The 15777-nt window shown below is 48.0% G+C and overlaps 1 protein-coding gene across 1 annotated transcript in view; it reads right to left on the bottom strand.

Annotated features, from left to right (window-relative positions):
* The window catches only part of LOC144144930 (uncharacterized), a 114058-nt gene that overhangs the window by 60371 nt on the left and 37910 nt on the right, over positions 1-15777 (bottom strand). The window contains exon 10 of the mRNA XM_077676438.1: positions 4283-4445. Coding sequence (XP_077532564.1) covers positions 4283-4445 — 163 coding nt within the window. The remainder of the gene's footprint in view (positions 1-4282; positions 4446-15777) is intronic.

Below are 15777 nucleotides of genomic sequence, written 5' to 3'. Positions count from 1 at the left end.
TGCTTTTTTCGCTGCGCGCGTGCTGCATTTCTCGCGTTAAGAAGAGGGCTGGGTAAAATTTTCTTTCGACTTATGAAATCATACACATTAGCACGTGTCCAGCAAGTTCGGTTTACACGTAGAGTAGCTACTGGGTCCATTTTTGCCGGTGCATGTCTTGTCGTCTGCTAGAGACGCATCGTCTGCTACGCGCCGCTCGAACGGCCGAGCGCCCCGGCGGTTTCACAGGATAGTGCTCTTGAAGCAGACGCCTCCCGGCCCGCTCCTCCGCGTCTGGGAAGTGCACGCGCAGCTCGCGCTGTCTCCCGCACCGCCTGAGGCATCTAGCCCCCTACTCACGAATGCGAAGAAAGTGACCGCCTGCTGCGCGAGCCACTTAAGCCAGCACGTACAAAGGGCGGCGGGAACACTCCTCACTCGCCCGAAAGGAAAAGATTAACTGAAAGTGAAGCAAACCCCCCATATTGTTGCATGGTCAGCTGCCACGACAGTAAAGAAGAGGATCCATTCGTTAAATTCTGCATATTCCTCGCGAAAGCGCACCAAAAGGATAGACGGTAAGCATGGATCACTCCGGTTCGAAAGGTGAAATAAGTTGACACATTTTTGTTTGTATCTGTGTGCTTTCAGTTTACATTACCCGGCTTTGAAAATGCAAACTAGTGTTCTAATGAGTCCTCCCCTCTACACTTTTTTTAATGCATGCTGCCAATGATTGTTTTCCGCTATAATAAATGAACTTCGGAGTTGTTTAGCTGGTGGCATTCGATATCGTCCATATATAACACAATAGGTTGACATTTTGCATGGGTAAAAAAAAAATAGTTTCTAGCGATTTACCTGGGTGTAGTAGCTCTGGTCCGTCTTTTCATTGTGACTTGTGTTCTGGACGGGATTGCTGCGTTGTTCGCTTTTTTCCCACATTTAGCAATACTGGTAATTAGAAGAGGTATACATCAAATACTGTGTATTATAGTAATTAAAAGTTATACGCCACAAGCTGTTCTGTTGTTTCCGCGAACTGTCACGCTAACCCATACTTGTACTCCAAGCGGGTGACAAACATTGCAAACAAAAATTTCTTCAAGGACAAGTAAAATGGAAATGCGGCGCTGTCAGCGCACCCATTATTAGCGTGTGCCTTTCTAATGCGTTTTTATAAGATGCAGCTGATTGTTTCAAGAGTAAGAAATAACCTATTAACCATAATCAATCACGTTTATCTTACATTTCTTGCAAGCGTCAGTGTTTCTGCAGTCCAGAAAGTCCGGATGTCAGAAGCGCGAGCACGCGAAGGGAGTAACAAACAAGAGAAAAGTACGCTGTGGCCAGCTGAACAGCTGTCGCCTTGCAGAAGAAAAGAGCAACCGACGACCGCCGAACAACGCGTTCCCCCCCTTAAAGTCTGCCGGTCGAGCGGCGGGAAGCAGGCGGCGCGTCTGTAGCAGACGACAAGACAAACGTCGACAAAAATGAACTCAGTAACTACTCTACGTGTAAACCGAACTTGCTGGACACGTGCTAATGTGTATGCTTTCATAAGTCGAAAGAAAATTTTACCCAGCCATCTTCCTAGCGCGAGAAATGCAGCACGCGCGCAGCGAAAAAAGCACGTGCCGAATAGGCCGCCGGCCCGGCGTACTCCCCCGGAGGGGAGAGGGCAGCGCTTCCCTCGCCCGGCAAACTTTAGCTTCGCCTCCCTATACCAACCTATTAAAAACGTTGATGACCATTATATCTTACAGAAAAACCTTGACCTAGTTATCAAATGGTGTGATGCATGGCAAATGACGTTAAACGCATCCAAATGTAAAACAATCCCCTTTAGTTGTCTGCATGACCTGTCTGTGTTCTCTTACTGCATAAACAATGAAGTGCTTGCGCAGGTGTCCACCTACAAATACCTCGGAGTTCATCTCACCCATAACCTTTCATGGGCCACTCACATCACTAACATCTGCGCCAGTGCCTCAAGATCATTAGGATACCTACGCCGTAACCTACATTCTACTCCGTCTAACATCCGCAAATTAGCCTACGAAACATTTGTCCGCCCCCAACTTGAATTCGCCTCTGCAGTCTGGTCACCTCACCCCAACTACCTTATAAACATGGTCGAAGCAATTCAAAACAGGGCTGTCCGTTTCATTTCCCGCAATTACGATTACGGCTCCAGTGTAACGCAACTTAAAAAGGATCATTCACTTCAACTCTTAGTCACTCGCTGCAACATCGCTCTCTTATGCCTTTCACAAATACGTACACACCAGTAAAATAACTAGGCTACCCATTCTACGATCCCCCTACTTATCAAATAGATTGTACAACCGATTTAGTTTCTCGCGTATCTATGGGAAAACAAATTCTTTTAACGCATCCGTATTGCCCAGTGCAATCAGGTTATAGAATGCCCTTCCTGATAACATAGCACCTGACACTAACCTCGATTCGTTCTGTCGAAAGTTACTCTTACATCTATCTTGATAGTCTCATAATTCAATAGTCTGTTTTTGTTTTTGTATATGTCTGGCACGTGCAGTACGCCGCGAATTTCTAAAAACCATGTTTCGCGCTTCATTTTTTTGTTGTTGATTGAATTCTTATCTTGTATTGTCAACATGCTTTTGCTCGAAAATTACGGTACCTATCTTCTTGACATCCTTACCTTTTTGCTCAAAGTTTTAGCCATTTTTATTACGCATCCTGTATCATTTGTAAACTGCATTCTACTTTGTTTTGATGCGATATGCTGACTTGATTGATTGTAGGGTTTAACGCGCCGACGCAACGCAGGCGATGAGGCGCGCCGTAGTGGAGGGCTCCGGATTAATTTTGACCACCTGGGGAACTTTAACGTGCGCCGAAATCTCGTACACACGGGCGTTTTTGCTTTTCGCCTCCATCAGAAAAGCGGCCGCCGCGGCCGGGAATCGAACCCGCGACCTCGTGCTCAGCAGCGCAACGCCTTAGCCACTGAGCCACCGCGGCGGGTGCGATATGCTGACTTATGTATTCTGTTTTGCTACACTGTTTTTTTTGTGCATTCGACTTTGTTTTTGAAGCAATATGCTTGTTTATGTATTTTATTTTGCTGCAGTTTCCTTGTTGTTAGAAATTTTTACGCATTACTCTTGTATATTCGAGACAAACGTGTACTTTTTCTTTTTCTGCCCCCCTTACTCAATGCCCTACACAATGGGCCTGTAAGGTACTCGTAAATAAAAAAATAATAATAAAGAAGCGCGGAGCTCGTTCTGGCAGAGAAAAAAACATGGCGTCCTGAGAATCAGTCGTAGTTCATTACAATATATATATATATATATATATATATACACATATAAACAGAGGAAGAGAGAGAGAGAGGGTTAGGGAGAGAAAGGAGAAGTTGGTTCCGGAGATACGGCGCTCCGAAAATTGCCGTTTTTTTTTTTTATCAACTTGCACAAGTAGTTTGTCACCTCAGTACACATAAGTGTATTTTTTCTACAGGACTTTGCAATGGTTTTCGATGGGAAAACTTTAAAAACTCACAGAATAAACAGGCGCAACCCGACAGTGTGACTTTTGAAAAACTATATCAATCAATTAAACCTTTACAAACAGCATCACCTTGGAGATGCTGGAAAGATATGCCGTCAGCAAGCATTTTTCCCCACTGAAGCTGACGGGAGCGTTAAAATCCTTGGCTGTTTTGAAGCAGTTTGGCGCAATTTTTGCAATTTTCAAGCTTTTGGAGCAGCCTGGTGCTGGAAAACAAATTTGTATCAAAACTGCGCAATATGCGCAGCTTTCTCACCCCTGGGGTAAAGGCACCCAGTCTCTACTAGAGTGTGCTTGATAGTGCTGCACTGCTACTTGAAGCAAAGCAGTGTAGTGTCAACAAGTGAATTTCAAGTGGCCTGCCCCCACAAGCCAGACGACCATTACAAGTTCCTCAGGCAGTGCGGCCTATGCTGCAGTTGGAGTGGTGCAGGCCTTCCAATGAAAGAAAAAAAAGTGCATAAACATAGTGGACATTTCTGCAAGCCGCCAGTTTCTATCGTTGGAGAAGAGAAGTGAGCACGTGAAACTTGAACCGTTGCCTGACGTGGCACACCGAAGTTCCACAATTTTTTCAGCCCACTGTAGCGGACGTTTGAAAGCACTTAAATGAGCAGCGTGGATAGCGGGTTAATGTGCACAGAATCAAGTTACAGGGTCCTTGCAGACCTGTGCCAAAATAATCAGGCGCACATTTGTAGGCGCACACCCAAAGACACTATGGAGCCAAAACTGGACGCACCTATGTGCTCAACCAGGCTGGTGATTTTGGACTGGTAAGCCAGCGATTCTTTCCTGGTGTTCTCCAGCTCCCCACTCCTTTCCTTCAAAAGGTTGTTCAGCTCGGCCACAGTACGCTCGTAGTCGGCTATCTCCAGGTCCAGAAGTGTGTGCATCTTGGACTCCTGCAACGCAACCACCCGCAAAACAAAACTGAGATGCATACATATATATACATACAGAACTGCAGGTAGTCTTCTAGTACGACACACCAGTCTTTGAAGTCAAGCTCAAACTATATGGCATCCACTGCATGTACGTAGGGATACACACGACTTGGACCAAGAAACTAGATCATTACAGATCACGAACTAGATCATTATAGTACAGTCAAACCCGTGTATAGCGAACTGCAATATGCACCGCGATTAGTTCGATATATCCAATAGTTCGATATAGCCGAACCTGCCTATAACGAGCTTATTGTTACGAGTTCGCAATCCGCGGGAGCCCCCCCCCCCAATTTCACAAACTCCGCCATAAGCGTATGCAGAAGCAAACACAGTACAGGAGCCAATACCATACCAAAATAATCCATTTATTGCAAGTAATAAAGCTACTTTCCGCCTTAACTGCCCACGTTGCACGAAAAAAAAAAAGCGGTGATTTTTATTTTCACTTTCGTTTTGGCGTCTTCAAATAGCATAGCATCATTCTCTACACGAAACATTGTTTGCACCATTTCGAGTCCGCGTCCTCAAAAATCTAAGAAGCATTGGCGGAGCACATCGACTGCCGAAAGCGCTTCATTATAAGCGTCGGACGGATTTCACTCGCGATATCATCGGGAACGCTGGCGAGCTCTTCCCACAGTTCACCAATGCTGCTGTCTTGTTCCGGACTCGCTGACACGGTGGGTTCCGTCGCGAGTCCCAAGCTTAGGAAACAATTACGAAAAGTATTGGGCGTCACCTCACTCCGTACGAGGCACAATGTGGTCAGTCGCAACTCTTGCTTCGTGGTCGCGGCCAACCCACATCTCAATCACCGCTCCGAGATCATGCATTTCGGCGGCCATTCTAGGCACCCAGAGTTCGATATATCGGATGTGAACTTCGTTATAAGGAATATGTTTCCCATGTATTTCCGTAACTGAATTATTTTTGTTCGATATATAGCATAATTCGCTCTATCCGGGTTCGTTATAGACGGGTTTGACTGTACTGCCACAAGCATGAGGCCAAATCACTGTCGAGCCTGTAGCCCACTTTTCGCATGTTTCGTGTAACAAAAAGAAAAAACAGGAAAGGTTTCTCTGTTCATAAATGTCGCGTAGCCCAATCTTTGCCCCATCATGAGACCACACAAAAATATTGACAAAGGACATTATCTAGCTGCGCACCTTCCTGCTGCAAGCGCAACAAGCCTTTATGGGGGCAAAATGGCCCAGAATCACTTCAACACACACCACAAAATGCACTGAATAACCACCAGTAACAACATCCAAGGCAAGAAAGGGTTAACGTCAGCAGCTACATTGAATCTTGAATGTAGTGCACTACCAACATATTACACTAAACTGTGTGTTGCATACTGCACAATGTTGGACAGTGAAAACTGAGTATGGAACACTTGTAGACATTTATTGTCCTTGGTTTTATGAAGATGAGTATACTTTCATTGCTATGCCATTGTCGTCGCCAATGCAAGAAATTGTGACCACCTGTTAGTTCAACACACTAGGCCTATTTACCACCCTTTACCACCATATGCTGAGGAAGCCACATCTGAACTTTGACAACTTGCATGCCAGAAGTGCAAGAACGCAGGGTTGCGTGAGAAAGCAAAGTTACTTGCAGATGACTTCAGCAATTTACACAGACTTACCCGACCCTCCAAAAGACTGTATTGACAAATTTTCCATAACATGTGGTTGGCCTATTAGTATCCTTAACTAGACAAAGACCGTACTGATGCACAAGCAGAGCAGCCAAACATTGTGCCATGCCACATGCGAGTAGGGCACCATCTCAGGAGCAGGCCATCAAAGGGCCACGGCAGGAATGCGCACCAGATACACCAATGAATGAGTTGTTCTTCCACTTTATAGAACAATACAGCCTTTGCCTAGCCAGCAATCCTAGATAGAGCACTGACCCTGCCTTATGCAACATGTACCAACGTGTTTTTTCAGAGGGGCAGAAGTGTCGATGTGGGGTGCCCCTCCCACACGAGTGATACTGGCATTTCATTGAACGTGCTGTTTGCGGTGCATCTGTATGGCTTTGGACGCGAAAGTGAAAAGGCCTATTAGATATGCTTGCAAATCTCTAACCCCTGCTTCCGCTCTCTCTCACCTTGGGCAATACCGTCTATGCAGTCTGGAATGCGTAAAGCCCCATCTGGCTGTGAAATCCAGGGTTGACCTATTCGAGGTGTGTGCCATGGTTTATGTTGGCAGAAAAACAGTTGATGTATGGTTTAGTCAAGTATGCACCAGTGTACATGCACAGAGGAGCACATACCCACAGGAGGATTGGCCAATTTTTTGCAAAAACTAATTTCAATAATAATGTAACCTGCCACTGAAGATTAAAGCAGTCAGTGTAGTGTCCCTCAACAAAATAATTCCAAACAATGAAAATGCTAAGATTTCTATTAATTGCAATCAGCAATCTCAACCAATTTCCATCAACAAATCCACCTGATGTAAAAATTTAACTCCAAATGTGTAACATACCTGAAGAGGGGAGGGGGGGGGATTGGCAAAGGATTGATAAAATGTCTAAAATAATTCAACCATCACATATTCAGCAGCACAAATATGCATCACCATTTGAGTTTTTTTCCACAAGGGGACAGTGCCTCCTAGATCTTGCTCGAGTGCCAAGCTCCAGCTGGCAAGCAGTTGGTGACTCGTGCCCTTGAAACACAATGATGGTTTTCACTACAAAGCCTGTTTGGCAATGGTTCTAACAGCCTTTGGTCCTTGCACATGAATCGCATTATTACTTGCTCAAAACAGTACAATCAAAATACCACATATCAAGTCTGAAAGATACTGGACAACAGTTGGACAACACCGGTGATTCAACATGCTAAATTTCACTAATGCAAGCCCCTCTTGTGAAGCAAAACATCGAAAAAAAATTACACCATCTTCCCGTGGGGAGCCCTGATGAGGATGCGAAGCATCATGGGGGTTCCGTGTGGTTCCATTGTGTTGCCATTATGTTGAGTGATCTGGTGTTTAGTAGCGCCAGAGGGAATTCCGCGTCCGGGTCCACACCGGTGGCAAATGCACGCAAGTACTGTTGTGTTGCGGTCGGTAGGCGGTGGTTCTCGAGGCGCCGAAACTCGTCCATCATGTTCTTGTCGATGTTGTCGTCTCTGTGGTAGAATCGGTAGCCTCCGTCAGCGTTGGTGAGGTAAAGGTTGTTGACGCTGGTGCACCGGCTGAGAGCAATGTACACGCCCTCCTCTTTGCAGCTTTGTCTGCTTCTTCTTCAGCGGTTCCCCTACGGGAAGATGACGACGGTGGTTGAACGCGAAGCCATCTCGTGATGGATTCTTTGGTTGGCCAATCCCTAGGGGCATCCTGCCACAATCATCATCAGAGGTGCTGCGGACGGGGCAAGAGCAACGTACACACCCTCCTCTTTGCAGCTTTGTCTGCTTCTCCTTCTTCTTCAGCGGTTCCCCTATGGGAAGATGACGGTGGTTGAACGCGAAGCTATCTCGGGATGGATTCTTTGGTTGGCCAATCCCTAGGGGCATCCTGCCACAATGATCATCAGAGGCGCTGCGGATGGGGCACAGACGCGGGACATCCCCCCCGAGCAAGAGATGCTTCGCATCTAAAAAATCTGAAAACTGACAGAATGCACGAGAAGGGAAGTATGCAAATTTAAAAGTGGAAAGCTATCTGCTCAGTGCAACTGTGCAACAGACTGCAGTGGGCCAAACTGAACGCATATTTTCATTTCTTTTTTTTTTTCCAAAATTCCTCCATCACGGCGTCCAGAACACCGTGGTCGATTCGTTCCCCGAAATGTTTCGGTGCTCCGCATGTTCGCTTCGGGCGGCCCGTGCAAGTCGTTTTTGAGGCCTCATCTTGGGTGGCACCTGCACCCACGGTCTCGCGATCCACGGCCGGGAGCTGTGAACAATGCAATCACTTTCAAAGGGCTGCTGGATGAAGCCCTGTGCTTTATTGGTGCACCAGCTATTTTCTTCCCCGTAAGTTTCAGCAGCATTGCCGTGCGTGGATTATTAACAGATTATGAACATACGAGGAAATAAATAGTGGCAAATGACAACAATAAAAGCGTGACAATGGCAAGCAGTAATAGGTGACTCCCCCCCCCCACCCATACCCACACACAAAATTTCCGGGACACAGCATAAAAGGCAACAGTCAACAAACAGCAGAAATAGAGTTGGACAAAAATAACTGTATGCACTGTGGTGACACTGACGAATGCTTCAAAGCTGTATCAGAACTGCGCATGACGTTCTGGGGCGAAGGGGGAAAAGAAAGGGGAAAAACGCACTCGAACAGGATAATTCTTGCCCAAACCACCCAGATTTACTACCACACATGCACAGTGAGCAGGGTCGTGCAAATATTCGAAGCCGTTCATTGAAGCATAGCTGCAAACATTTTTGCGGCACTTTAGAAGCCTCGTTTCAGCAAATTCCGATACAAAAACTTGCAGAGCATTTTTCCACACTGGAAAAATGCTCTGCTAAATCATATGCAAAATATATCCTCTCCAACTACATGTCCATCAAATTTGTTGACCTCCAAGTTAATTCTCTGATGATGCAATGAAAAAGCCTTCTTAAAAAGGTGGTGACACGCTGGCAGCTTTGACAGTTGCAGGCCACATACAAACCTCCACAATATACAAGCATTTCGATGCATACACAGAGCAATATGAAGCAGAAATATAGTTCTGCCCACATCCTGCACTGAATAGTGCAGACATGCATGCAAGTGCCTTCTAAGGAACAGAAATTTTCAAATTTTAGGAGTTCTTGCACGCTGAAGCTACACCTGAGCTATGAGACACGCCGTTGTGGAGGGCTCCGGATCGATATTGATCACCATGGGATCTTTACGTGTGCCTAAATCTCGACCCACGGGTGTTTCTGCTTTTCACCTCTATCTGAAAAGCAGCCATTGCAGGCCGGGAATCGAACCTGCACCATTGGTTCTAACTAATAGACAACGTTCAGAAGTGTTTTATTCCAGTAGCATGAACAATGCCACTGGTAGCTTACATGACAGTGTTGCGCCAAAGCCATCAAAGTAGTCTTCCTCAACTAGCTGATGAACAACGCAACCACTTAGGTTCCACTGACACTCACCACTGCCGTCTTCTGTTACAGAAACGTTGAATGCCGAAACCCTCTCATCTTGCCACTGGGTGTAATCACTGGGATGCAGTTCTTTGAATTCTTTTCCCTGATAATATCAGTGATGTGCACCCACATACTGTCCCGTCACCAGCATTTCTGGCTTCGTGTGAAAAAATCCATTGGGTCGATGTGAAGGAATACGCCGTTCAAAGCCGCACACTGGCCATTCCCTCGACAATCCATCCCTTTGTATTCACCCAATGGCCCCAGCGGAAGAAAAGAAAGTCTTTTGGCAATATTCTCGATTTAAAAATCAGCACGGGAGGCAGTTCTGGGCCATCCGCGCAACAGACAAGCACAGTGAAGTGGCCATTCTCACGACCTGCTGTCCTCACTGTGACAGTTTTTTTCGCCTTTCTCAGAGACGTTTCTCCCACGCGGAATGTCAGGTCAGCAGGACTTCACCCATGTTGTCGATGTGGCTAACACCCTTCTGCTCAGATTCCTCTCCCATGAATGAGCTTAATTTGTCAAATTGTGCCATTGCCAGGCAGCCTCTGGCACATTGTCATTCGAGCTCTCGTGATCAGCTCCTTCTGCCCTGAAGCCAGTAGCACTGGTCTCCGTTTCCAGGGTATTCAGACGCAGCAGCATTGCTGACAGCCTTCTCCCTTTGGCTTGTCGTTGCAGCCCCTAAGAGCACACACAATGCTTGAGATTCATCTGCTGTGCCTTGTTGCCGTAGCTAAATTTCTTCGCTGACTTCATTGTCCAGTTCCGGATCATTTTCTCGCTGACTTAGCATTGCCCCCCTGCTGCTTGGTTTCCATGCTCCGATGCAAATTCAACTGCTGCAGCAAGAGTTTCTGCTTCATGCTTTGCATGCAGAGTCAAGCTTCATGGTTAGGGAGGCTGCAAGGGTAACACACGACACACGCAAGCAGCAGCAAGGGTAACAAGTGCAATAAAGACACTACGGTGACAAAAGTGGCTCCGAAATCTCGACTTGCTGATCATGATCGATTATTTTAAAGAGGGCTACACATTTTCTCTCCTTTCAACTAAATTCTCTGTAAAAACGCGTCAGCTGCATTTTGTTTTTGCAAGCAAATTTGAAGGTGCTCTTCTCTTCTGCAATGTAGTTGCTCCCCATGGCAGACGGTGACTCGTAGTGCAGCATCATTTCATACTTGCTCGGTACTAAAGGCATGGTCATAGCATCCAATTTGATTGATTGATTGTAGGGTTTAACTCTTTCACAACCGCCGGAAAATTGACTGATTTTTAGGAGTCCAAGAAAACATTTTTTTTTGCTAAAAAAATTGGTTAGGCACTAATTACAGGAACACAAAATGCAGATTATTTAATGTCCTTTCCAATAACACCAGTTTTTAAAAGGTTTTCATATATCATAGTTGCGAAAAAAATACCAAAATCCAAATTTTTTTCAAGTTGTCGTAAAAAATGATAAAGGAGTTGTGTATAACAAACCACTGGTAGTAGAAAAAAATTAGAATACGTGTAGACCGCTTATAACATATGTTGCGGGAGCCGCAAAAATCCGCACTATAAGCGGTACCGCACTATAACCAAAACACGCGCGAATTCAACCACATCCCCACCTATCTCTCAAGTCAACCTATATTTATCATCACTCAAACGCACAGCACTTCAAAACGAAGGCACGGTCTATATTTCGTATTATTTTTAACATCAGCCGCTGCTGCAGGGCAAAAGCGCAGTCCCACAAACGGCGAGCGCGGCTTTAACTTCCGTTGTGTTTGTTTTGAAAGACCATGGCTGCGTTTTTAGCGTCTATGAACAGATGCCGCAAGACGTGATAAGAACGCCAGCGGGATTTTTTTTTTTACCCCACCTTGTGTTCACTATGCCGAAGGCGGCTGCTTATCAGCGCAACGTACTGGTGGTGGAAATCTTCGGCTTCACGCGGCTCGAATGTTCGGAAAGGGAAAGAGCGGTGGCTTATCTGCAACAACGTTCTAAAGCGTGAACCGCGTGGTAGATTTGGTATCGCGAAAACGTGCAGTGCACGCCAGCGCGGATACAACTGGCGTGGTGTGGGCGGCGCGGAGAGACGGCAACATGGCGTCGGCAAGGCTGGCACGGCGAGTGGCTTGGATGGGTTTCCGGCATCAGTCTTGAAGAATTTGGGCCCGGACCAACGGCGAGAGCTACGTGGTATCCTAAGCAGAATGCTGGAGACTGGAAGGATACCCAAGGACTGGTGCCGGGGACGTATGTTGTTCCTATACAAAGGAGGTGGAGAAAGGAGCAACTTCGCCTCGTACCGCCCAATCACGGTGACGCCGGTGCTCTACAGAGTGTACGCGCAGGTCCTTCGCCGAAGGATCCAGGCGTGGGCGGAGAGAGAGGGCCTGCTTAGAGAACTCCAAAATGGCTTCCGTCGGAGACTATGCATAGAGGACAATCTCTTCATCCTCATACAGTGCGTGGAGCTGGCCAGGGCTGAGGGACGGCAGTTGTGGGCAGCCTTCCTAGACCTAGAGAAGGCCTATGACACGGTCCAGCACGCTACGCTCTGGGACGTGCTGCGCACCAACACCGAGGTGGTGGTGGAGTGACAAGGCTCCTACTCTAGACCGGTGCCCATTGGAAGAGGACTGAGACAGGGGTGTCCACTGTCCCCCTTGCTCTTCATGCTCTTGTTGGGAGATCTGGAGAGGGACTTGGAGGGAAGTGAAAGCGGTTTCGATGTCTCGTACATGGAGGACGGACGGACAGTCAACCAGCGTCTCCCAGGCCTGATGTACGCCGACGACATTGTGGTGACAGCGGGCTCTCAGGAGGGGTTACAAGAGCTCCTGGATCGGTGCACAGGGCAGGGAGAACATTTGGGGCTGCGGTTCAGTGTCGGTAAATGTGCAGTACTCCGATGGGGGGCGGCCGGAGGAGAGGGAGATGTGGAGCCGGTGATGCTACAGGACAAGGCACTACCGTTTGCATCCTCCTACAAGTACCTCGGAGTTGTTTTCTCGACGGAGGCGGACTATCTGTCAAGGTACGAACAACTGCTACGAGAGAAAGCGCGGAGAGGACAGAATGTGTTGAAGGCCAGGATTCTGTGGTCTTTCAACCGTATGGAGGTGATCCGGAGTTTGTGGAAGGTGGCAATGGTTCCGGGCCTTACATACGCCGGTGCGGTTCTATGCCCCTCGGCTGCCACAAAGGAGTACCTGGAACGCCGCCAGAGGGAGGTGGGAAGGCTGGCCCTGGGGTCGCACCGCACCACACCGAACGAAGCGGTGCAGGGCGACATGGGGTGGTCGTCTTTCGCGGCCCGGGAGGCGACAGCACAGCTCTCATTTGAAATGCGAGCTTGGACCTTGGGGGAGACGAACTGGGTCTACCGAGTGCGTCGGTCCCTTCTTTTCACGGCACAGTCCACGCGCTGGACGAAACGGGTGCGCGCGTTGTCGGAAAAGTATGGAGTGCCACTACCAGCCCTGTGTAACCTAAAGGACACAACCATGACAAGGGCCAAGGTGCGTGAGCGTGTGTCGCAGGTGGAAACCCAGCAGTGGGCCGGCAGGGCCGCAGCCAAGCCAGCGCTACATTTCTACGTCACCCACAAGAGAGAGATACGTTGTGAAGGCTTCTATGACAACGCAAGCGGGAGTGGCCTTCTGTTCGAAGCGCGATCTGGGACGCTGCGAACAAGGCGGTGGCAGGTGTCATGTGGGACGGCGGAGAGCGCCATCTGTGAACTCTGTGGCGAAGAAGAGGAGTCCATAGAACACGTCGTGCTGTCCTACCCGCGGCTGGGGCCCAAACAGCCCAGTGGGGTGTCGCTGGAGCAGGCATTGGGGTTCGGACAGACTGGGCCGTCAGGGGGCGCGGCGGCTACTAGTGATGGACGTGATCGAGGAGCAGTGACGGCCATCATTGACCGGACTAAGCGTAGACTGGAGGTGTGGAGGAGCCGGACAATGACGTGGGTGGGAAACAATGGGCCTCTTCGATTTTCCACTTCTGGCTCCCCGCGGGCTGCCCGCGGGTAGTCCGAGGATTCCCCGAAGCCATAGGGATACACGGGAAAATCGAATGTTGGACTGCTTCTCGGGGAGTCCGCGGTGAGCCCGAGACTGTAAATCGAAGAGGCCCAATAGGGGTGGGGGGCCAGGTGCAGAAGTGTAATCAACCTGCTATGACACTCACGGGTGTTCTCGGGGAGTGTCAACCTGTTTCAAAGGGGTATAGCTACAGATCCAATCCAATCCAAGATCCTGGCCGTGAAGCGGTGCAGGCAGTTCCAGTAAGTTCCAGCGAGTCGCTTCTAACCGCTCGCTGAAATGCCGCACGGGGTGCAAGTGAATTGATGCTCATGCAAAAAAAGAGCTAATAATGAGGGCGAAAAGTGGAATATAAACTGCCATCCACGCTGCTTGTGAAAGCGCCCATCAAAATATACCGCGGTGGTAGGCCTAAACATCTCTGGCGCGGCTAGCCGGCTCGGAGCGCTTCGGATCTACCGCCATTAGGTACGCGTCTCCCCATTGGTGCAAGTCGTCAGGCTCCTCCCACTGCCACGCGAAGAAGCCATCGCCTCTGTTCTGTGCCACCGCGGAATCGTCGATACAAGCACGAACCCCCCCCCCCAAAAAACTAACGCGCAACGCCGATGTGCACGATTCGTGCGCGAAAACGGGCCATGCAGTTCACGATTTAAAAAATCAACTTGCCGCGCGTGGATGGGGAGTCTGTCGCTATCTTCCGAGGTGCGTCAAGCAAGGTCAATTGTGGTTATCAGGTACGCACGAACTAATGGGTGCCTATTTTTTTTTCTTTGGGTGTCTACGTTAGAGGAGGGCAAGGGGTGCACGCTGCGTCAGATGGCCGATTTCATACTTTCTTTTTTTTTTTGCTACCCTAAAACGATGCCTCAGCTGCGCCGGTCGATCAGCAGACCCGCCGAAAAACCGCACTATAAACGGTATTGTGCTTCGGCCAACCGCATCTTAAGCGGTATGCTTATGCATTGAGTTCTATGGGAGGCAAACCGGTGGTCGCAAAAACCCGCGTTATATCCGGTACCGCACTATAAGCAGTTACGTTATAAATGGTCTACACTACACATTTTGCAGGGTACCATTTCAAAAACACGCCCTACAAAAAATGTCGACTTCCGCAGAAAAGTTTGTCAGATATAAAAAAATGTTAGCACGTGCGATGCTCATGCCATGCGGTGAAGCCCAACCTCCATTTCAAAAAGTGCAATTTCGGGTTGTTCCCTGGAAGAAATCTGGCGGTTTGACATTATCAGAGGCACCAATTTGCCCCCACATAACGTAAAAACATCTTGTCAGTGACTGACTTCGCATTTACAGCAAGCACAATATTTGCGACAAGCACACGATGCAGAAAATGAAAAGTTGAAAACAGAACTTCCCGGCTGATGCTTGTTGACGTTCATGGTCATTTATCTCTCAAAACATAAAGCTGCGCTTTATTATCATCTTCTGACTCGCAATTGTAGTCTTGCTTGCAGGAATGAGGTGCAATGCGCTAGAATCATGCCAAATAAAGCGGCATGCTTTATTTGAGGATCAGCCACGGACACTCAAAGCGCCATGGCAGGCAGCCTTGAAGTTGGGTAACTGTGTAGTAGCGATAAATATGAATTTCGCGATGCAGAAACGAAACTGAAACTGTTGTAAACTGTTCGCGAATGGTCCTGGGGTAAGTAGAACTACCCCACAACTTAGAACAATGGGCGCAAAGGCAATAAAACTGCCTAAAATCATGAAGTAGCCTTGCAAACAGGCACTGCTTGACATTTTCAGCCGATTTCTGGAATTATTACTGTCAAGAGTGCGAACCTGACGATTGAAAATCGTTTGCTGGTTCACCATTCATGCACTGATAGCAAAAAAACAAACGCTGCTGCACAGCAATTACGAGTGGCACGCATTCTTCGTTGGTAGCAGTGACGTGCGCCGACCACGCCCCTTTTCCACACCCAGGTGATTCAAAAGCGTGTCAAAAATCACGTTTCCGTTGCAAAAATGAAAACAAAACTGATTTTGAAAGGCCATTTTCCGATTAACTCCGAACAGCTTTACTTGTTCGAGCAACGCCTGGAACGCTATGAAAAGGCGCTCCCAAAGTATCGTT

Source organism: Haemaphysalis longicornis, unplaced genomic scaffold (genome assembly GCF_048455015.1).
Source record: "Haemaphysalis longicornis isolate Haplotype H1 unplaced genomic scaffold, Haemaphysalis longicornis Haplotype H1 scaffold_1, whole genome shotgun sequence".
Taxonomy (NCBI): Eukaryota; Metazoa; Arthropoda; class Arachnida; order Ixodida; family Ixodidae; genus Haemaphysalis; species Haemaphysalis longicornis.
Note: the sequence above shows the minus strand (reverse complement) of the source record. Positions and strands in the feature narration are given on the sequence as shown.